The 22471-nt window shown below is 47.5% G+C and overlaps 1 protein-coding gene across 1 annotated transcript in view; it reads left to right on the forward strand.

The window, feature by feature from the left end:
- Tmem273 (transmembrane protein 273) overlaps window positions 1-17861 on the forward strand; it is a 46978-nt gene extending 29117 nt beyond the window's left edge. Inside the window, exons 2-5 of the mRNA XM_059273135.1 lie at window positions 4670-4723; window positions 5591-5722; window positions 7060-7090; window positions 16782-17861. Coding sequence (XP_059129118.1) covers window positions 4670-4723; window positions 5591-5722; window positions 7060-7090; window positions 16782-16806 — 242 coding nt within the window. The 3' untranslated portion in view covers window positions 16807-17861. The remainder of the gene's footprint in view (window positions 1-4669; window positions 4724-5590; window positions 5723-7059; window positions 7091-16781) is intronic.
- Window positions 17862-22471: the final 4610 nt, after the last annotated feature.

A 22471-nucleotide genomic window follows, 5' to 3' on the forward strand; every position in this document is an offset into this window, starting at 1 on the left:
GAGTCTTGGAGCCTGTGTTCCAGTACTGTGCCCTGCCTGAGCATTGCAAGGACTCCTGCAGTGCATGTGGGCAGAAGCTTCTACTGGCTTTGCTCGGGCTTCCTCCTAGGGTCTCACACCCCAGTGCAGAGCAAGGCATCCTGCAGTCCTCTGGCTGTGCTGGAAGACAAGCCCTGCTAGGGCCATCCATCCTCCAGCTATTTTGCAGAGCCGGGGGCTTGCTGAGGGTCTACAGCCCAAGAGGGACTCCTCCAGCTCGTGACCGGAGCAGGAGGCAGGTCGCCTGGTGGATAGATCCTCACCCAGGGGCTCATTAGAGAGCAGGGTTAGACCTCCCAGTGAGACAAGAGAGAGCAAAGGAGCTAGGGCAGATCAGGAGGATTTTTCTCCCTGAGGAGGGGAAAGGCTGCCGCCGAGTGGCCAGAGGGCTGGCTAGCAGAGATTATTGCTCCAGTGCGCAGCTGGATCCACTAAATTTGTCTCCAGGAATGTATCCACTCAGCAGTAATGCAGACCTAAGGGACGAACTCCCCAAACTGGAAGCTCCAGAAATTAGTGGAAAGCCTCGAGGCTTAGAGGGGATCTGAGCATAGTACAGAGAGGATGGTGTCTCAGGAACTTGCAAAGGGCTGAGCTGACTACGAGACATGGATTCCCGTCTTGGGACCCAGCAGAAGTGTGGTGATATATATTGTGTCCCCCAATATATTGTGCACCCTAATAAACTTATCTGGGGGTCAGAGAACAGAACAGCCACTAGATATAGAGGCCAGAAAATGGTGGGGCACACACACACACACACACACACGTTTAATCCTAGCATTCTGGAGGCAGAGATCCATCCAGATCTCTGTGAGTTTAAATCCACACTGGAAACAGCCAGGCATGGTGACACACACCTTTAATCCCAGGAAGTGATGGTGATGGCAGGAAGCAGAAAGGTATATAAGGCACGAGGACCAGGAACTAGAGCCTGGTTAAGCTTTTAAGCTTTTAGCAGCAGTTCAGCTGAGTTCCATTTGGATGAGGACTCAGAGGCTTCCAGTCTGAGGAAACAGGATCAGGTGAGAAATTGGCCAGGTGAGGTTAGTTCTGGCTTGTTCTGCTTCTCTGATCTTCCAGCATTCACCCCAATACATGGCTCTGGTTTGTTTTTATTAATAAGACCTTCTAACAATTCGTGCTGCATAGAAGGAGCCCAGTGTTCAGGACAATGTGACCCTGGACAGTACTGCTGACTAGGATGCGAGCTGGAGAGGGCAGGACCAGGCTGCTGTCTGGGATGCCTGGGCAGGGCTTGGGGCTCTGGCACTGGGGCTTCCCTCCTTTGTCTCTTCACTCTTACCCAGTGGTCTGAGACGCCCTGTCACAGCCTGTGGCTGTGGCTATCGGCTCTGCATCTGACTTTCTCAAGTGTGTTCTTATTTCCTTGTCAGTTTCATCTGAGGCTGGTGTAAAGTATTCACAACAAATGCTTGCAGCAAAAGCTACAGTCACCAAAGGGAAGACGCAAAGATGGAAACCAGGAAGTCGATGATTGGGCAGCAAAGGCAGGCTGACCCCTAGAGGCCTGGCCTCCCTAGAGGATGCCCTCCCTGGCTCCTACCTTCTGTCCAGTACAGACAGAAAGAGGCCTTTCTGTCAGCAGAGGGTGTGGCTCAACGTGAACACAGAGCACAGTAGCTCTGAGGCCAGAGCATCTGCCTGAAATCCTTCTCTTGACCACAGTCCTTCAGTACAGTTCTAGGTTTTTTACAGGTCCACGAGTGGTTCAAGCTACCAGGTTAATTTAAGGAAACGTTAATGCAGTAGAGTTTACTGGGGGCTTCATCTCATAGAGAAAATCAAGGTCATTATATGCAGTGGTATGTGTATGCACAGGCATGTGTGTGTGTGTGTGTGTGTGTGTGTGTGTGTGTGTGTGTGTGCGCGTGCGCGTGTGTGTGTAAGCTTGAATTCTGTAGAAAAGAGACCTTTATCTGTCTCCAAAAGGAGCTGTGGTCAGAACAAGGCTGTGAGCTTTTGCTTCAGAATCCCCAGGCTTCATTCACCCATCCAGTGGGTGAGATACAACTTCAAAACTAGAGCTGGGGAGAAGCTTGCTGGTCAAGATCTCTCACTGCTCTTCCAGAGGACCTGAGTTGAGTTCTCAGCACCCAAGCTAGGCAGCTCACTAATGTGTGTACCATCCCCCACCCCCTACCCCCCACCTCCCGCTACAGGGGATCTGGCACATTCTACTGGACTCCTTAGCCCTATGCCCTCACATATGTGTGTACCCCCACACAGACACATACCTATACATACAATTAAAAGTGAAGCCAATCTTTCAAAAATAAATCCTGGTCTGTTATGATAATTCCCTTTCCCACTAAACAGAGAACACCTTTGTCCTTCCTGTAGTTCTGGCTTTATACATTGTGCTGAGTGTCACTGAGGGTGGTCAGTGGTCACAGGTGAATGGAAAAGGTCTTTGCTGATTGGGCAAGAGGAGTGTCTGTCCCTTCCACCCCTAGGGAGTCGGGGCTCAAGAGTCAACCTCCTGGGAGCTCAGGTGGGAAGGGCCCAGGCCACCTGTTCTCGCCCATGGGAGACCCATGGAGGTGCATGAGCTGAGGCTGAGGCCCACTTGGCCATTGGCCTGGATGGAATTATGTCCCCCATTGTCATTGGTTTTATCTACTGGAGTTTCAATCATCTGCAGTCTATCATAACCTGAAAAGCTTAAAGGGAAAATTCCTGAAATGAACACTTCATACATTCTAAATAACTTTTTATAGTATATCATCATGATCATCCTACTTTATCATTGGCTATTATTGTAAATATTTTTTATCTATGTATATATGTAGGAGAGAAGGTATGTATGTAGAGTTTGGGACTCTGTGGTTTTAGGTGCTCATGGGGAGGGAGTCTTGTACTATATTTCCTGCAGATACGGTACATGGCTTCTGGGCTCCCAGGGCAGCCCTGCCTCTTTCTACTTTTCTTGGTTTTTGGGCACATTTATAAGTCCTCAGTATTTTTGGCTCCCCATTTATCAAATTGTGATAAGCACAAGGCCCATGTCACAGAGTGATTGCTGTATTAACTATATGACCAACTGGACTGCACACATCTGTCTCAGAATAAGTGACTGAGGATTGGCCACCTTCTCCAAGGCCCACAGTCTTATGTAGCCTGTTTGTGGGACCACCAGTTTGCTACTGAATGAGGTCTCCAAGTCCTGGCTGGAATCGCCAGACTCATGAGGCATCTCTGCATGGTGGCCTTACTTACCGTCTCTATCATTAATTCATTCATTCATCAACATCTGTTGATACTTCCTACGTGTTGGATGCTGTGTCAAATGCTGGACACTCCTGTGCAGACAGTGGGAGATCACCTAGATACATTCCAATAACTAGCTGAAAGCTACTAGCATGGTACCCAATGCACAGCATCAGTATGTAAATGTTGAGTTAGTAGTGACTTAGTCACTACTAGGTTGAGGAAGCACAGGGCTGTTGAGGTCCCAGAAGGGGCAACTCACCTAGGTGTGGGGAGCCAGGGAAGAAATAACATAGAGCAGAGGGGGGAGCGGGAGGGACCAGACAGAGGGAGAGGCCCAATGGCAGAAGACGCCTAGGTAGACTACAAGGGGTGGTGAGAGTGACCAGGATGTAGGCTGGGGTCAGCATAGGGGTCTTAGAAACTGCTCAGGAAAAATGTTATGAACCCAGCAGGATCTTATTCCTCAACTCGGCTTTGGGGTAAAACTTGAGCATCTCAGTAAGGCCCTGAAACTCTGTGGCAGCCAGAAACCCACTGAGTTCTTGAGGGTAGTAGTCAAGGGGAGACAGGTGAAGAGGAATTGTTTGCCAACAACCTCCCAGCTGGAGCTCTGCCCTCTGTCCCCACCAGTAGTGGGCTTCTTTTTTGTTATTTTTAGGGTGTGTGATGTATACGTGTGTATGTGCATGCACGTGTGCGTGTGTATGTGCGTGTGTGCAGTGGGTGTGTACGCATGCACTTGTGCATATTTATGTGAAGGCCAGAAGAAGACACTGGGTGCATTTGTTCTATCACTCTTTGCCTGCTTCCTTGAGACAGGGTGTCTTAGTTAGGATTTCTATTGCTGTGAAGAGACACCATGACCAGGGCAACTCTTACAAAGGAAAATATTTAAGTGGGGCTAGCTTACAGTTTCAGAGGTTGAGTTCATTATCATCATGGTAGGACATGGCAGCATGCAGCAGATGTGGTGCTGGAGAAGGAGCTTAGAGTTCTACATCTTGATCCTCAGGCCACAGGAAGTGAACTATGACACTGGGCATAGCTTGAGCATAGGAGACCACTCCCACAGTGACACACTTCCTTCAACAAGGCCACACCTAATAGTGCCATTCCCTTTGGGGACCGTTTTCTTTCAAACCACCACACGGGGTTTCTTACTGACTCTAGAGCTGTGCTGGTAGCCAGTAAGCCCCAACAGCCAATCTGTCTCTGTCCAATTACTACAACACTGTGGTTACAGGCATATGTGTGACCATGCCTCCCCTCCCTTTTAGAGTGTAGGTGCTGGGGATTGACCTTGGGTTCTCATGCTTGTGTAGCAATTGCTCTCACTGAGGACTTCCCCGGCCCTGGCTGTGGGTTTCTAACGAGGCGTGGGATTCTTTCTTTACAGATGTTGGAAGAGCTCAAGTGCTGGCAATGGACAAGTCTGCTGAGGCTGCAATTGGTAGGTGGCCTTCCTGCTTGTTCTGTATACAGAGTTGGGGCGAGACCCTACAAAGAATGCAGGTAGATGCTGGTGTTTGTTCTTGATAGCTAGGACACATCTTGCCCACAGGCCCACTTAGTGGCTGAAATGCTTTAATCTGGGGACCCAAGCCATCAGGCCACCTCTGTGTGTCGACTGTCTCTGATCAGCTTCCTTAGCTCCCCCAATGCCTTGTCCTGTATCTATGGGCCTTCTACAGCAGACTCTGCCATTCTCCCTGGTCCTCACCTACTCATCGGCCCCCTTCCCGCAGTCCCTGTCCTCCCTACATTGAGGCTTGCCTTTACTAGCAAGGAGCAATCCACACATCATCTCCTCTAAGAAGGCCCTCGGCCCCAGGGCTCCCACACCAGTCCAGACCACCTGTCATGTGACGTTAGTGTGAGCCCTTTGCCTGACTTTCTCAGCAGACTCGAGGCTCCTCTAAGACAGTGCATGTTCTTCCCCATTAGCTTGCAGGCTCACCACATAGCAACAATGTTCATATCCTTGATGGATGAGTCAATGAGTGAATTCAGGGGTAAGTGAGGTAGGATGGCAGGAAGCCAGAGGAGCTGCCTACCACCAGAGCTCCGGTGGCCAGGTCCTGCTGAATTTGAATGACTCTTGAAGATGGGAACAGTTCTGAGAGCTAAAGAGACCAGGGATGAGGCTCTGGGGATAGGGGAAGGGCTGGGAATGGAGAGTGGAAAACAAGGCTAGCATAGCAGGTTGACATTGGGATGTTAAGGTCCGGGAACATGAGCTTGAACTTCATGCAGAGCCATGGAAGGCCCCTGGAGGCTGGCAGCTGAATCTTGAGTTCAGTTCTTCCCTGTGTTTCAGATTTCAAATACGCCATCATTGGTACGGCCTTGGGAGTAGCCATATCTGCAGGTTTCCTTGCCCTGAAGATCTGGATGATCCGGAGACATTTGTCTGATAATGACTCTGCAGACCTGAAGAACACACCCCAGGGTAAGGGACCCATGACAAACAGAACTTGCACTGCTCTGCAGAAGAAAGGATTGTTGGTCTTTTGTGTTACTGTGACAAAATACCCAAGGCAACCAACTTAAAGAGATGAAAGGATTTTGGGCTCACAGTTTGGGATTTTGGTCCACGCTCTATTGGTCTTCTTGGTTTGGGGCTTGTGGTGATATGACATACCATGAGTGTGTGGAGGAGGAAGCTGGCTCCTCTCAGAGAGAAGACACTGGGAATCTACAATTCCCCTCAAGGACAGGCCCCCAAGATCTAAGGTCTCCCAGTAGGTTCTACCTTTTAAAGGTTGTCCTGCTTCCCAATAGCACCATGGGCTGGGGAATAAGCCTTTAACACATGGGCCTTTGGAGAACATTCTAGACCTGAGGTATAGCAGATGGTGCCCCGTGAAGCCACTTAATGTGAAACATTGGGAGAAACTCCATGGCAGAGACAGAGCAAACCCACAAGCCCACAGCCCAGGGACTCCCACAGAGAGTAAATGGGGCATCTTCGTGTCTATCTTCCCGCTGTGTCTCCCGGGCTATCTCTCTGTCACCATGCACTTCTCTATTCAGTCCCTTTTGGTGTTCTGGGAATTCAGCTTTCTGGAGAAAGATGTGAAGAGCTGAAGTTAGTTTCAAGCAGGAGTTCTGGTGTCTCATCCCATGGATATAATCAGATAAAATCGATCCTAGGAGGCCCTGAGGTGGTTCTGAGCTCAGCTGTTTGATGGGCAAGTTACACCCAGGGCAGGGCAGAGTGGTTGCCTGTGATCCGGATGTGGCTGGGCTCATGTGAGTCTGTGACTCTGAGACAATGAAGATGATGATGGTGTAATTTTCTGTGGGGTGGATCTGAGGACAAGGAGGAAGGAGGCTCTCTTCTTTTTGAAAATATAACATGACCTGTAGAGATACATGGGAAGGGTGATGTGGGCCGTAAAGGAACTTCTGGAAATGGGCATCACCGGTCACAAACATTGGCTTGGCTTTGATTTTGTTTCCCTGGCTGTCTCTCCATCCTCCAGTCCCTGACCTTCACTCTCCTGAGAATGTCAGCTCCTTTAGGAGATTTAGGCTGCAAGCAGAGGGGATGTGGGCCCTGGGCAGTATGGGGAACACTCGGTCACACCTGTGTACCAGCCAAGGGGCTCAGGAACCAGCCATGGACAGGGAGGTCCCAACAGCACTAAGATGTGCCCTGAACCACTTCCCAGTGAGTGACCCACCCTAGAGCTCCTCCACTGGGCTGACTTTGACCCCAACACATGCCAGCTGGGCAGAGGAATCACAGGCCCTCTTTGCTAATGCTCTGTTCTCTCTGTTTAGATACCATCTTGCAGAAGAAGAGAAGCCCCAGGTAAGGTTAGTGGGTACCATCCCCCACCCCCAGCCCCTGGCCCCACCTCAGCTAGTCAGTCACCATAGAGGACTGAAATGCACCTTACAGGTCCTGCCTGCTACTCTTCCCTTCTTTGGACCAGTGGGAGCCATGAGAGTAGTGGCCACAGGGTACAGTAGCCAAAGGGGCCCAGACTTGTCTTTGCACAGCTTGGGTTAGATTCCTCCCCAACACCCTACTCAGAACCTTCCATGCATGGGACTTAGAATAAAGTCCGCTGCTCCTCCGTGACCAGAGTCTGTCCCAGGTTGAATTCACTCACTGACATCCAGCAGCTTTGTTTTCCTGCATGGAACCCGTATCTTCTCTGGTCAGCTTGCCCCAGGACCTTTGCACGCACGACTTTATAACAGCGATGCTCTTTGCTGAGATGGTTGCAAGCCTTACATTTCATTTCTTTTACACCTCTGCATCAGTGCTACCATTTGATTCTACATAGCCCGCTTTAAATAGCACCCCACTGTGCCCTTCTCTTTCTTTTCCATGTGTGCATTTGGATGTGTTCATGTGTGCCAGGCTTGTACACACGCATGTGCGCACACGTGGATACCAGAGGCTGATGTTGGGTATCTTTCTCAACCATTTTCCACCTTAATTTTTGAGATGAGGTCTCTTACTGAGCCCAGAGCTTGCTGGTTTGGTTAGGCTGGCTGCAGCATGGTGCAGGAATCCCCTTGTGGCCCCTCCCCAGTGCTGGGTTACAGGTGTGTGCCCGGCTTTTGCATGAGTGTTGGGGATCAGACAGCTCTTGATACTTGCTTCAAGAACTTACTGACTGAGCCTTCTCCCCAGCCCTGACTGTTTATCTCTACACCTCTTTCCCACAGATGCATGACATATCACGTCATTAAATTCTGTGCCTTTTTTTTTTTGTTTCTCTCTCTAAAATGTGACCTCCTTGAGAGCAGGTCTTTCTTTTCATCTCTGTAGCTCCATCAGATAGCCTAGTGCCTAGAACAGAGTGTGAGCCTGTGTCTGTGATGAATGGATGGATGGATGGATGGATGGATGAATGAATGAATGAATGGGCATGCGGTCATGAGACAGGTGCTGGGTGGCAAGAGAGGGAAAACAAGTCCCCTCCAACTACAGGGGTCACAGGTGACAGCCATCTGTGATGAGGTGGGAAAGGCCTGTGTGACTCTGTGGCGCCTTGGCGGTGCAGAGGGATGCACACCCTGTGGGAAGTAGATTGTGTGAGGGTGCAGGTAGAAAGCAAAGAGAAACCCACACAAGCACAGGAGCCCTGGGAAAGGAGGACACCAGTGGGCCATTTGGCCAGTGAGGGAGCCATCTGGTGAGAGCAGATGCTTTAGTCTATGGTGTGGGGAGGGAAGACGTGGAAGAGAAGAGGTTTCAGCTCCCTGGGGCGTGAGAGCCTTTGGTTAAGTGAACAACTCTGAACCCTGGCCTGGAACTTCTGTCCAGCACTGAGGACTGGGGGCAGGAGAAGGGTGCTGGAATGGTCCCAGTCATCCTCTTGGAGCTAGGAGGAGGGCCTGTGCAGCTGGGAGCCCCTCTGGAAGTCCCCCCAGAGCTCAGACTCTCTGGGACATCCTCTGAACCACAGCCGAGAGGCTGCAGAAAGAAGACAAAAGTGATACAGCTCTGGATTCTTTGAGGCACGGGGCTACAGGAGGCAAGAGGGCTGCAAAAGCTGTTTGAAAATCACCCTTCAAAAGCAGCAACAAAGGAGGTGAAGAGAGGGGAAGGAGAGACTTCAGCAGAGGGAGGTGGCCAAGTTTCCCGAGTTAACACTAGATGAAGTCTGGGGATCCCAGGCAACTTGAGACCCCAGGAAGCAGCTGAGCACCAAGAGCCAAGGCTACCACCCAGCCTGGTCTCACCTCCTGCTCTGCACTAGACTTTATTAACAGTGTCTTCCTCTGTTCCGAGGCTCATCCTCAGTGTCCTCCCTAACAGGAAGGAAGGCTGGCATTGCCCTGGGGGCAGCTGTGGCTCTTCTGCTTGCCGTGGTGGGAATGCTGGCACTAGAGACCTCATGCTTGGACAGCAGTCCTTTAGGACTATACTAAAAGGGATGATCCTTTGGCCATACTAAAAGCAAAGCTGTGCTCAATTGCTCAATTAGAGTTGAGAGAACTGGGCTTTAACTGAAGGAGAGTCTAGTTTTCCTATAACCTTCCTTTGACAGTGGCCGATCTGTTAGCCAATTTAGTCGATTTAACAAAAACAAAATCCAAAACGCCGCTCTGTGTTAGCAGGCTTCTGTGTGTTTGACGGTTTGCTTCTCATACTGCTTTGTGGGGTTTGAGAGCAGGACAGTCTGCATATTGGGAGCAGAGGCTGAGGGGCATGATCTTGGGGTCCTGGTTGAACCTGCCCTTCTCTGGTTCATCACATTCTACTCACATCCCCTAGTTGCCTGTACAGTTCATGGGCTGAACCCAGGGGTAATTCAGCAGCTGCCTGGGATGACCACCCTAGGTCTGCAGCTGTCTCCGATCTTCGCTCCTGTCCTCTTTCTGTTTGAAAACAATCTTGAAATCTACAGAGAAGTTGCAAACGAAATTTATATGTTCCCTGCACCTTTTTTCCCCTTTCTCCCCACAACATTGTTCATTTTGAACTGCCTAAGATTAAATTGCATAATGTTCCATTTCCTTCTCTCCCTCCCCCCCCCCCGCTTTTTTGATGGGGGGGTGTGCTAAGAATACCGAGAGGGGGCAGCATTGCCTATCTTGCGCTGTCCAGCACCAGAGGTGCCTACCTAACCTCAGCCAGGCCCCCTGTTGGTGATGCTTGTTTTGATGGCTTGGCTAAGGAAGCCATGCACTGTAGAGATGACACTGTTCTGTGTCAATAGCAAACACCCTGAACTGATGCTTTGTGAGCATAGCTTGTCCCCAGCAATCCTCACTCGTTGATTTCACCTATTCATAACCCATGTCTAAGTGAGTTGTTGCCACTGGTGGTTATGAAAATATTGAGTGTGCAATCCTGGTACCTCTTCTGCATTTAACACCTGTCATTCTTTTTTGGGGGGATCGGGAAGGACTTTTTTATACTTCTCTCTCTCTTCCTTTTTAATTTTTTACTGATTATTGTTTTGCTAGACTTCAATGCTTTTAAATCTATCACTGTCATAATTCTTTGTTGCTCAAAGTATCCCAAGTTGGGTAAATGCGAGGTATTTCTTTCTTTTTTTTAACCTTTTATTTATTCTTTGTGTCTGTCACATCATGCATCTCGATCCATTCATCTCTCTGTCCCTTCTTATCTGCCCTCTGACTTTGCAACCTGCCCCCCCATAAAATAACATAAAATTTAAGAGAAAAGAAGAAACAAGAAGAAAAATATCATCATATTCCCTTTAGTCCATATGTCTTTACTTGCAAGCGTTCATTGCAAGGAGTCCTTGGTCTGGTTCAAGGCCTGTGGTTTCTGCTCCACTATTGATACTGGGCCCTCACTGGTTCTCCTCTTGGATATTCTGTTTTTTCCCTGTGTCGTGGAGATCCTGCAGCTTTGGATCTGTAGGACATGCTCCAGTAGATCATAGATTGGGTGGATGTTAGTGTGGGCCAACTCATATCCCTGGTTCTGGGCCCGGGTGGTTGCAGGGTTGGTCAGCCCACCAGCTCTCTCCCAGGAGAGCTCTCACCAGGGTGAGCTCTCCAGGACTGCTCCTGCTTGTTCACCCTGTGCACTGAAAAACAAGGGACAGGACAAGTTCTGCTTTCAGGCCCTCAGGGTCGGCTTAGGCATACTTACGCCACCAAGGACAGCTCTACTGTGTTGCCCAGGTGAGGTTCAGGGGCCACTCTCCTGAGTGCTGACGCTGGTGAGGGCCAGGGACAGCTCTTCCAACTGCCATAGGCCAATAGGGGCAGGAGAAGGGGGAAGTACAAGTCACTTCTTAATGACAAGTGGGCCCTGTGACAACAACCTGGTTGTCCTGGAGCATCTTCCAAACTAAACACACACACACACACACACACACACACACACACACACACACACACACGGTATCTCAGGTTCCCTGTGTACTACTCTCAGCCAGAGCTACCCCTCACTCCTTTCCTTGGCTTTCTTCTGTTTTTATGGGGGTTGATTTTTGGAAATCTAAATTTGGACGGACTGTGTCACACTCATGGCCACCAGCATGTCATTTCTTCTGGGTTCTTTGAGCGTCTATATGGAAAAGGCAAAACCAATCCTCTGAGGCTTTCCACACCTTCCCCTCTGCATTTCTATGTTATCTCGATGACATGGAGACTTGTTTCTCTATCTAGCAGGATTTTTACCCTCTTGCTCAATTCCAGTCACCACACACGTTGCTTCCTGAATCACAGCAGTATCCTGGCATGGCCTGCCCAGCCAGCACGGGTGTATACAGCCAGAGCCATATGTTCAACTTAAATAATAATGTTCTCTGTGTGGGTGGAGCTACCAATTTGATACAGAATTAGAGATACTGGTCTCAGGGCCTAGGGTAGCTTAATGCTTTATTTAAAACCCTTAATTTTATTTTTGAGCAGGTAAGAGAGGAACAAAAGTCAAAGACGAGACTGTTCAAACATAAACACAGAGAATTCTTTCTCACCAAACTGTTGATACATCTCTGCTTCAAGGTCACCATCTGAGTGGCCCTACCCTTGGCCCTTTCACAAAAAAGCATTGAATTTTAAACATTTACATATAGTCAGTTTTAATTTTATATCTATTCATGATATTTTATGATATTTATATATAATGATAGATTTTTATATTTATTCAGGTATGTTTTTGTGGTATTTTAAGATGTTTTTTGTTTGTTTGATTTGCTGGCATTCACTCTGGTGTGTGAGGTGAGCTATGGACATGTCTGGTCTTTTACCCAAACAGCGACCTCACTACAAACCTTGGTTAAGTATAGTGGTGCATGCCTGGAATCCCGGTGCGGGCAGGACTGCCAATGGGAGTCCAGCCTGAACTAGACAGTGAGTCCCTGTCTCAGAAACGAGCAGAAGGTGCTGGAGAGATGGTTCAGTAGGGAGGTGTAGAAGTAACCGTCTTATTCAATAAGAAACACAGAACCAATGCAAAGATGAAAGCCCAAGAGGTCAGAGCTAAGAGCCTTACCCTTCCTGCTTCAGCGATCCTCTCCAGCCAAGAGAACTACTTCTTTTTGTGTGTTTGTCTTTATAAAGACTTTCTGTTCTGCCTTCTCATTGGTTGTAAACCCAACCACATGACCGCCTCATCACTGCCTGTCTGTACAGACCTCCAGGTCTTCTATGGTTGGTATTGAGATTAAAGGTGTGTTTCTCCAATGCTGACTGCATCCTTGAACACACAGAGATCTACCTAGCTATGCCTACCAAGTGCTGGGATTAAAGGCATGCACCACCACCGCCCAGCTTTTGCTATGGCTTGCTTATAGCTCTGACCCCCAGACAACTTTATTTATTAACATACAAATCACATTTCAGTACAAATAAAATATCACTATAGGGAGGTGCTCGTTGCCCTCCCGGAGGACCTGAGTTCAGCTGCCAGCACCATGTCCAGTGGTTCACAACTGCCTGGAACTCTGGAACTCAAGCTCCAAGATGATCTGATGTATTTTTCTGATCTCCAAAGGCACACACACACACACACACACACGCACGCACGCACGCACGCACGCACGCACACGCACACGAGCACGTACATGTACACGTGTGTGTATACATATGCATATATACACCCACCCACAAAATAAATCAATCTTAAAGAAAAGTGAATCAGAAGGACACATGGCCACGTTGGCCCCACCCTCTTGTCCCATTGTCTGATTTGTTCTCGGCTCCCACGCATGTGTGGATGCTTCTGGACTTGGCCACCTGCGGTCAGCAGTGGGCAGGTATCACACTGTAACTGTGAGGAGTTCTGGGGATGCTTTGCCATCTGGTGGGCTGGCTCCTCCCACCCCCAGCAAACCCACACTTCCCTTGCTCCTCAGGGAAACATTTGCTAGTTTAGTTCTGGTAGCTTTAGGCAAGACTTTCCGGTCAGCTTCAGAATTTTACTGTGAAAACAGATGTCTTGGTATTTCACTGGGGATATATTATTTTTACACATTAGACTGGAGCTGATTAATTTCATTGTTGACATTAACCAGAAATCCATGGGAGACATCTATTTTGTGTTTGATTAGCAAATGTGTTAATCACACTTATTAGTGGGGTTTAGTGTGCTATCTCAGTGCATGCATCTAACATTCAAATCCAGCTTGGCTTTATCCCAACCTCTAGTTCTCAGTAGTCTGTGCTCAGGTTAACGTTTTTCTTAGCATCCACCTGTGTTCACGAACATGTGTGCAGCTTTCTGTGTCCAGCCCACTTCGTTTAACACCATGCCCTCCAGCTCCATCCGTGTTTCCGCACACCACAGGCTCTTTTTGTTCTTTATGGCTGCATTTCCTGTGAACATACACCATGGTTTTGTTATAAAGACACTTAGCATGTCCCTTCTCATGTGTTTCAATGAAAGCTCTTGGGTTTTATTCATAAGGTTTTTACCTTTCTTACTAAGTTTACTCCTAAGTACTGTGAATATCTTGTGTGTTTATGGTCTTTCCCGTTACTTCTGTGGCCTGGCCATTGAGTATGGATCACATTGGCTACCTTCCTGGATGCTTGTGTCATTTGACTTAGTTTTTCTTTGGTCCCTTTGACTTTTCACGATGTAGCTAGTTTTCCTGCCTGGCCCACAGTCAGGACAAATCTCTGTCACCCACCAGTCCCACAGCCGCTCAGACCCAACCAAGTAAACACAGAGACTTATATTGCTTAAAAACTGTATGGCGGTGGCAGGCTTCTTGCTAACTGTTCTTACAGCTTAAATTAATCCATTTCTATAAATCTATACCTTGCCATGTGGCTTGTGGCTTACCAGCATCTTCACATGCTGCTTGTCATGGCGGCGGCTGGCAGTGCCCCCCCCACCTTCCTGTTCTCTCAATTCTCCTCTCTGTTAGTCCCACCTATACTTCCTGCCTGGCCACTGGCCAATCAGTGTTTTATTTATTGACCAATCAGAGCACATAAGGACCATCCCACAGCATCACGACACCCCTCATCTGCCCAAATGCACCCCTTCTTTCCCAGTCCTTTTTTCCCCTTTTTTTTTGGTTTCTCTGTGTAGTTTTGGTGCCTGTCCTGGATCTCACTCTGTAGACCAGGCTTGCCTTAAACTCATAGAGATCTGCCTGGCTCTGCCTCCCGAGTGCTGGGATTAAAGGTGTGTGCCACTGCCACCTGGCTTCTTTCCCAGTTCTAATGACACTAATTGCTCCCTCTTCTCTGAGGCATCTTAAATTGACACTGTTAGTGACAGCAGACACAGAGCACTACATGCCTTGTGCCTGATCTTGGCGGGCAATCTACTCAGCATCCACTGAAGAGCAAGCTGGGTTTAGAATGGGCTGTCAGGGAAGGACTTTACTCATGACATTTAGTGAGCCACTTCCTCATCAGTGAGACATTTCTGACAAAATCCAAGACCCGTTCCTATTTTCAAAACTCAATAACAAATGCTCCAAGGCTCTCCTTGGCTCACCAGATGCAGAAACACATATTGATTTTATTTATCTATTTGTTTTTTTTTCTTGTTGACCTACTTTTGATTTTTTTGGAGAATGTGGAAGAATATTTTAGCTTAACAGTCATTCTAATTGTATTGCATCCAAATTTTTTTGTTCCCTCTCTTCATGCCAACACATGGCGAGGCAGTCTAATTCCACTACTCAGCCAGCCAGCTGATGTTGTCCCCTCCTCTGCCTAGCTTTTACTTCAGGTTGTGTCTGGCTCCTGAGGGCTATTGACACCCACACATTCATAGAGTCCTGACTCCTGTGACTTGGTCCAGGAGGCACTCCCCTGCCTCAGGGCTGCCACGGCAAGGAGGCTGTCCTCCTTGTCTACTTGGGTCATTAGTATCTTCAGCACTTGTGCTGAGTTGGTCCAGACACTTAAAACCCTCTCCTCAGCCCTGAATTTAACTTGTGGCTAGTTAAACTCAACAGAAGGAATGAACTTTGTGCTCAGCCTTTGCCTGTCTAGACCAGCCCCCACAGACTCCATGTTCTTTTGAACCATTATCCTTTTTAGCGAGACACACTAGCATTTGACAGCGTTGGATGCCTTCTCCTAGATTTCCTTCTTCAATTGTCCCCACTTCCTCCACCAGATCTTTTGTTTTTAGTGTTTTATTAGTGTATATTAATTTTACAAAATAATGGGTTTCCTCTTGACATTCCAGGAAAGCCAACAGTGTACTTTAATCAGACCACACCCCACACTCCTGTTCTAGGTTGTTTTCTGTTGCTGGGGTGAAGATCATGACTAAGAACAGCATGGGGAGAAAAGGGTTCATTTCATCTCACAGCTTACAGTCCATCACAGAGGGATGTCAGGGCAGGAACTTGAGGCAAGAGCCTAGAGGCAGGACCTGAAGCAGAGGCCACCGAGGAAGACTGCTGACTGACTTGCTCTCCAGGCTCATCCCACAACCCCCTGCAGCGGGGTGGCACCTCCAACATTAAGAAAATGCCCCCTGACTTGCCTACAGGATGGTGGTATCTTCTCATCTGAGGTTCCCTCTTCCCAGATGACCCTTGTTTATGTTAACAGGAAACTAAGTAGCACACCCTGTCACTCTTCTGTGTGCCCCCACGCCATTCTTGCTCATCATCACTGTTGGTTCACCTCTCATTAAGCTCTATAAGCTTGAGACTCATGCAGGTCCTCAGCCCTCAGACGCAGGCTAGGTGAAGATGTGCTGTCCCTTTTATGGCCCTTGACTTGACTTGCCCCATGCATGCTCCATTCTGTGGTCTTCCTGCCATGGCTCCTCCTACACTATGCTGAGATGTCAGACACAATGAGATTGGTACTGAACAGCCCCAACTAATCACATTTGCCATTAGGGAGCAGTCAATGCAGCATGAATGTGGCATTCTGTTATCACCATAGGTAAAGCTTATGGGAAACTATGGTGTCAGTGTGAACTCCATCTCCTTCACAGAGATGTTGGCAGTCTCCATGAAAATGTCCCATAGCCCAGAGCTTTGTATCCCAACCTCCAGCTCCAGGTGTTTGTGTCAGAGCTTGGTTTGGTGACTTCATATTTTCTTCTGTTTTCCTCTTTTGAAAAAATGCATGGACAGTGCCTTCCCTCCTGTCTCAGTTGGTACACGTAGAGTGTGATGGTTGTACAAGTTGGTACAACTTGTAATGTAGAGCTGAGGGTATCATCTTTTATTACATTCCCATAGGCTTCCCTACCTTGTTCCTCTTAGCCTCTGCCCAGATCTGAACATGTTCTTCATATACACTTTCCCCAAATAGTCTGATTAACCTTGAGGAATGAGTCCCTGACACTTTCTAATTAAACCTGAGGAATGAGTGCCCAATACTGCTGTATTGATATGGCTGAAGTCTTGTGGCCTTGGGTTTGGCAAGCAGAAACAACCTCATGGCTGATGTCTGGCTTGAGTGCTGGCTGCAGGCATCTTTCTGTGTCGTTTGAGGAGAGGCCCCCATGGTTCTGACATCTGCTGGTGAGCTCCTCACACCTGCTCACTGTGCTGCCAACACACAGCCAACTGTAAGGACACAGTCCCTCTAACAGCAAGTCTTCCGATGCTTCTTTCCCTTTCTAGAGATGCCCAAGTGATTGAGCTGTGAGCGGCCAGCTACCTCGGAAGAGCTTTAGGTGTTTGTGGTCTGAACGCCCAAGGCTGATGATGGATCATTACATGGACTCAGCATAGCAGCAGGTACTAAAAGGACTACACTTGGCAGCACCTCTGTCCTGAGGGAAGACGTCACTCCTGTTCTGCAAGTGTCTGTGCAGGGGGAGCATGTGACTCAGCATCAAGGGAAAAAGAAACCCCAAATCCATATTTCCCAGCCTATGTGCCCATGTAGGAGCTGGGCAAGCTTCTACAAAAGCATTGTGTCCACATCAATGGAACCCCACCCTGACATGGCTTGTGAACAAAGCCAAGACTGCTTCCTCAGCACCGTGGGGCTACAACCATCTAGACTCAGGCCTTGCAGTCTTAGCTGCCAGAAGAATCCCATTTTAAAGACGAACCATGTAAGCATCCAGAGGAGCATGGAGCTGATGAGCCAGTGTCCAGTGTTATCAACGGAAGCCTGCCTTGGGAAGGGAGGAGAGGACAGGCCAAGCCAAAGTGAGAGGAAAGGCATCAGCAGCCCTGGGAAGAGCCTTGCAGCTGCAGCTCTTCAAATGAACGGGGTGGGTCCTCACATAGAGCTACAAGAATGCAGGCTGGCGTTGCTACCCTCATATAGTGGTTTTGTGGTGATTGTTGCAGTGTACAAAGTGCTTGCATGAAAGGCCTCAGGAAATCCATGTCTTGCTACTCTGGTCATCAACACAAGATTCGGGGCACAGGCTCTGTGAACATTCCCTCACTTGAACCATTTCTGTCTTGGAAGACTCTGCTTTTCTGTTCTTCGGAAAGACAGGTGGCCGTATGGACTGGGTCTGCTCAGACGGGGTTATCTTCATCATGTTGTGATGAAAGAGAAGCTATTTTTTCAGAACAAAGTGCTGCGTTATAATAATGTCTGGAGTCCCAGGGTGTCTTTTGTCTGACTTGATAACAGTGCTACTCATTAGCAGCTTTTGCTAACTGATCACCTAAAGCAGTTACATGATACTCATAAGCAATCTTCTGTGTGTGAGATAGAATAAATCATCATGTACTGGAGCTGGTAATTGATTTGTTTCTTTTAGCAACATTTTAATTAAAACATCTGGTTTGTGAATGGCGGAATCATTTGTGAGCGAAGGTGAATGGCTTTGGATTCTCAGTCTTTGTTTTATGTTTTCTATGCACACCATGGGGTCCTCTCCGCCACTGCATCTCATGACATATTTTCCAGACATGAGTGTGGTTTTGCTCCTTGCTCCACATAAAGTTTAACAAAGAGAAACACAGTCACGTGACACTTGATTCTGGGGAAACTCTGAGGAAGGCATCACTCCATGCTTCCAACTTTGGGTGGGTGCACACAGCATGTTTTATGTAAGGCAAATTAAGATGGCTATAAGGTTGCTAGATGATGCAGTCTTATGGTACACTGTCATACATGCAGTCCGTTCTTGACTGAAATGCCTTTGCATTGTTCTCAGTTGACCAACATTATTTCCCCAGATGGCAAGAGGTTGATGTCCTGGATGGGGAATCATTGGCAATGATACCTCTCTGGCTTTCCCCCTAAACTCCAATTCAATGGCTTCCTTCTGGAAGCTCTTCTAGCTTTAATGGAAAACTCTCAGGCCCTTCTTGAGAGCAGCCCCCAGAGATGGGACTCTAGACAACAATACCTCTTGACAGCTCCCCTTCTTAGGAGCAGCTTCCAGGGAGGACAGTAGCTCTTGGAGATATCGGGGACAACCACAACGAGCCACGGTGTTGGGTGCAGTGTCTTGGGGATAGGGCCATTCAGACCTGGTTGTTCACCCTCTCATTTGGGAACGTTGTAGCAGAGTCCATGGATGAGGTAATCCTTACTTTCCTGGCCTAGGAGATCATGGAGTCCCAAAGCACATGTAGCCGCCCCCCTATAGCTCCCTACAGCATGGAGAACACCGTGCTTAAAGACGCCAAGTAACTCTCAGACTAGCTGTGGTGCGGAACCTGTAGGACTCAGTAGCTGAAGGAGGAGAAGGGGAGGTGAGAGAAGACAGCAAATTAAAAATTATCTATAGATGTACCAATCTACTTAGAAGTTAAAACCATTGACGTTTCATTCCTAAATAACCTCAGGACATAAAGATAAATGTCTGCATATATATGTTTTCCACTGTGTACTAAACGTACACACAGGAAAGTCTAGGAATTGTGTAAGGGTTTGTAGGTGATGCTGTAGATCTCCTTTGTATCATCAAAGGCTAAAAACAGCTACATATAGACAATTTACACAGGTAGACGTGGAAACGTCAGGCTGATTTCCAAATGAGTCAGTGTCCTTCTAATCCTTGCCCCAGTCCAAGCAGGAGGGAAATGCAGTTGGGGCTGGAACGAGGCAGCAGTGATGAAGATGAATCGGTTGGGGGAGAATGGAAAGGAGGAAAAGAGGAAGACAGCCCCACCCCCAGGGTCGGCAGCCTCTGGCTTGGGCTAGACCCTATCTAGCTAAAAAAGGTCTGCAGCTGAGTCCTGAATTTTTAAACTGATGCTTGGCAGCCAGCATGGGGATAGTTGAATTTGGACAAAGTGAACCTCACATTTCCTGCAGGGTTTTTGCAAGAGTTCTGTGGAGGTTGTGCCTGAGAATTAGGGTTAAAAACATGTGTGGATCTTTATTCTGGAATATTCTTAGAGGTCCCTGAGAAGGTCCAGTGAGAAGGGGAGAGGGGAGAAGCAGGCAGGAGAAGATGAAGGAGGCAGGAGGGAATTCTGAGGCAGAGGGATTCTGAGCCCAGTGGATCCATGACATGAACACAGAGAGGTGGCCGGTGACAGCAAGTCTGAATGAGGTGCTGCCTGGGCTGCTTAAAGCACAGCCTGGGAACTGATTTTTTTTTCCTCCTGGGTCATTTGTCACAATCTCAGACTTGTGATACTAATTAATCAACCTTCAAAAATAGGCTTTTTTTTCAGGAGCGTATGACTGTCAGATGACAAGTAAGTGGCACAGGCTATGAAAGCTGAGTGCAGGATTGTCACTGAGGCATCCCCAGCCCAGCCTCCCTGGTCAGTGTATCTTAAGTCCAAGTGCTCATGGTCCTGAGTTTCAGCCAAGGCAGTGTGTGTGTGTGTGTGTGTGTGTGTGTGTGTGTGTGTGTGTTTTCCACTTGTGGTTCCCTGCTTGTGGAGTACAGGATGGTGTTGTGGTATTCTGCAATCAAATGATGCTTTGCAAGCAAGACAAGCCATCAGGGGCTTTCCTCATCTATACAATGAGCAGAGAATTATGCCGTCTGTACCGTTTTTGGGTTAACCAAATAAGACTGTGCACATAAAGCTCGTAGCCTACTGACACTCAGGAGGCCCTCAGTCAACACCAACTATTACTTACCATTGATTTTGGTCTGTTTCTACCAAATTCAGAAAAAGTGAGACTAAGGAAGCTTCCATTTATATGAATGTTAATCTTTTAAAAGTTTTAGGTTTGCACATCTGTTGGGAAGGCTGTTAGCATCCCCACATGATGTTTCCTCCCACCTCTCATATTGTTTGTGTCCTACATTGGTGTGGTGCACATGCCATGAAAAATGAACTGATTACATACGTGACTGCGAACTGAAACTGCACATTTGATTTCCTTGGCTTTCACCTGATGTCTTCCTGACCCAGGACTCCATCAGGATCCTATATGGCTCCTCAAGCTCCCCTCAGCTGCAGAAGATTCTCAGAATTATGTTTGATGGTTTGGACAGCGTTGAGGATCAGTAAAACGTTTTGTAGACCATTTCTTAGCTGGAATTTATCTGATTTTTTGTTGTTGTTGTTGTTGTTTGTTTTGTTTTTTGAGACAGGTTTCTCTGTGTAGCTTTGGTATCCTATCCTGGAACTCACTCTGTAGACCAGGCTGGCCTTGAACTCACAGAGATCCGCCTGCCTCTGCCTCCCGAGTGCTGGGATTAAAGGCATAGGCCACTACCACCCAGTTTATCTGATATTTTTTAATGATGGTACTGTTTTTAGAAATTGTATTACATTCTTATTTATTCCTTTTGTGTGAGCCTCTGTGTGTACCTATATGTGAACATGTCATAGTGCATTTGTGGAGGTCAAAGAACAATTTTCACTGTGTTGATGAGTTCTGGGAATCGAACTCAGTCACCCAGCTTTGTAGTAGCCACCTTTATCTTCTAAGATGTCTTGTCTTTTTGTGGCTCTAATATAAACTTGTTTAAAGCTAAGTTGGAAACAAAATTGAGTGGAATCATGCAAAAACTAAATGTTCATTGATCTTTGTTATTTCTGAAATATATAAGATTAAACAAAAAGTTAACAAACCCCACTTATATTTGAACTGGATAGATTCAACAAAAAGGAAGCTTCTATTGTTTAAATAAAGCAAATAGGGTCCGGGAAGGTAGCTCAATGCTAAAGAACCTGCCTAGCAAGTATGAGGTCATGGGTTAAATTCCCAACAACCCAAATTATGCATACACATGATAAAGTAGGATATGATCACCATATGGGCAAGGGGGTGCTCTCCTCAGCACTGAAGACCAACATGAGCTTTAGGGAGCAACAGAGATCAGGGGCTCAGGACCTCAGCTAAGTAAGGGAATGTTATCCTCTCACCAAGAAAAGACTGGGTTCTTCCCGTCATCTGTGGGTAGTGGAAGTTCTAGAGTCATCTGGGAAGATGGGCCAGAGCTGCTCCTGAATTTTCTCTACAAAAAGAGACTCACTGGAAAGCACTTACTTATAAAGCAATTCTTTACAGTGTGGCTGCTATTTGTCCTGTATTGTATTTACATCAAGAGATGGCAGCAGACTGTGAGTCTGTCACAGAGGCTGCACAGCAAGAAAAGAATGAAACCATGTCCAAGAGCTACTTCCGTGTTTCCTGATAGGGTGTTTACAGCCACCAGTTCTGTGACTGTGATCAGCAGCTCTTCCCAAGGGAGATGCTCCATGGACTCCCCCAGGCTGCCTCTCCTCTGCATGGCACAACATGCCCCTCTTACCTCCATTAGCTTTTGGAAGCCAAGACCTATCACCTGCTCCTATATTTCAGGTTAAACTGAGTCTGCTCTATGAGTGAGTATGTGGAACTCATGGTCCTCCAAAGGCCCTTGTATGAAATATGTGACCACCAGCTTGATGGGATCTTTAAGAGTTGGGGTCTAGAAATCAGTCCCCCATCAATGAAGGTGTGCCCTTGGGGGGGATAAGAGGGCCCTGGATCCTCCTCTTTCTCTTTCTTCTTTACCATCCTAGCCATGAGGTAAGTAGTTCTGTTGCCACAGGCCCACAGCAATGGGGCCAGCAGACGGAACTAACATACACCTTCTTTTTATAACTGTGGGCCAGAATGACTCTTTTCTCATCATATGCTGGTTTATCTCTGGTATTTATTAGACAGACAGGAAATTTGAGTGGTGCAAATAGATTCACAGAAGTATCGAGTCTCAGACACAAATAAAATAAGAGTGATGGCCATCTTACACTGTGGCTACCTCACTCACACACACACCCCTCCGGCTCTATCTGTACCTCCAACCATATCTTGTCTAGGTGTACAATTGGTTTTCCACACTTACAGGTCTACATTTATGGGTTCAAATAATCATGGTTTCGACATTTTCAGAAAAACAAGTTGTACTTGTATTGAACAGATACAGAAAATAAGG

This window comes from Peromyscus eremicus, chromosome 9 (genome assembly GCF_949786415.1).
Source record: "Peromyscus eremicus chromosome 9, PerEre_H2_v1, whole genome shotgun sequence".
NCBI lineage: Eukaryota > Metazoa > Chordata > Mammalia > Rodentia > Cricetidae > Peromyscus > Peromyscus eremicus.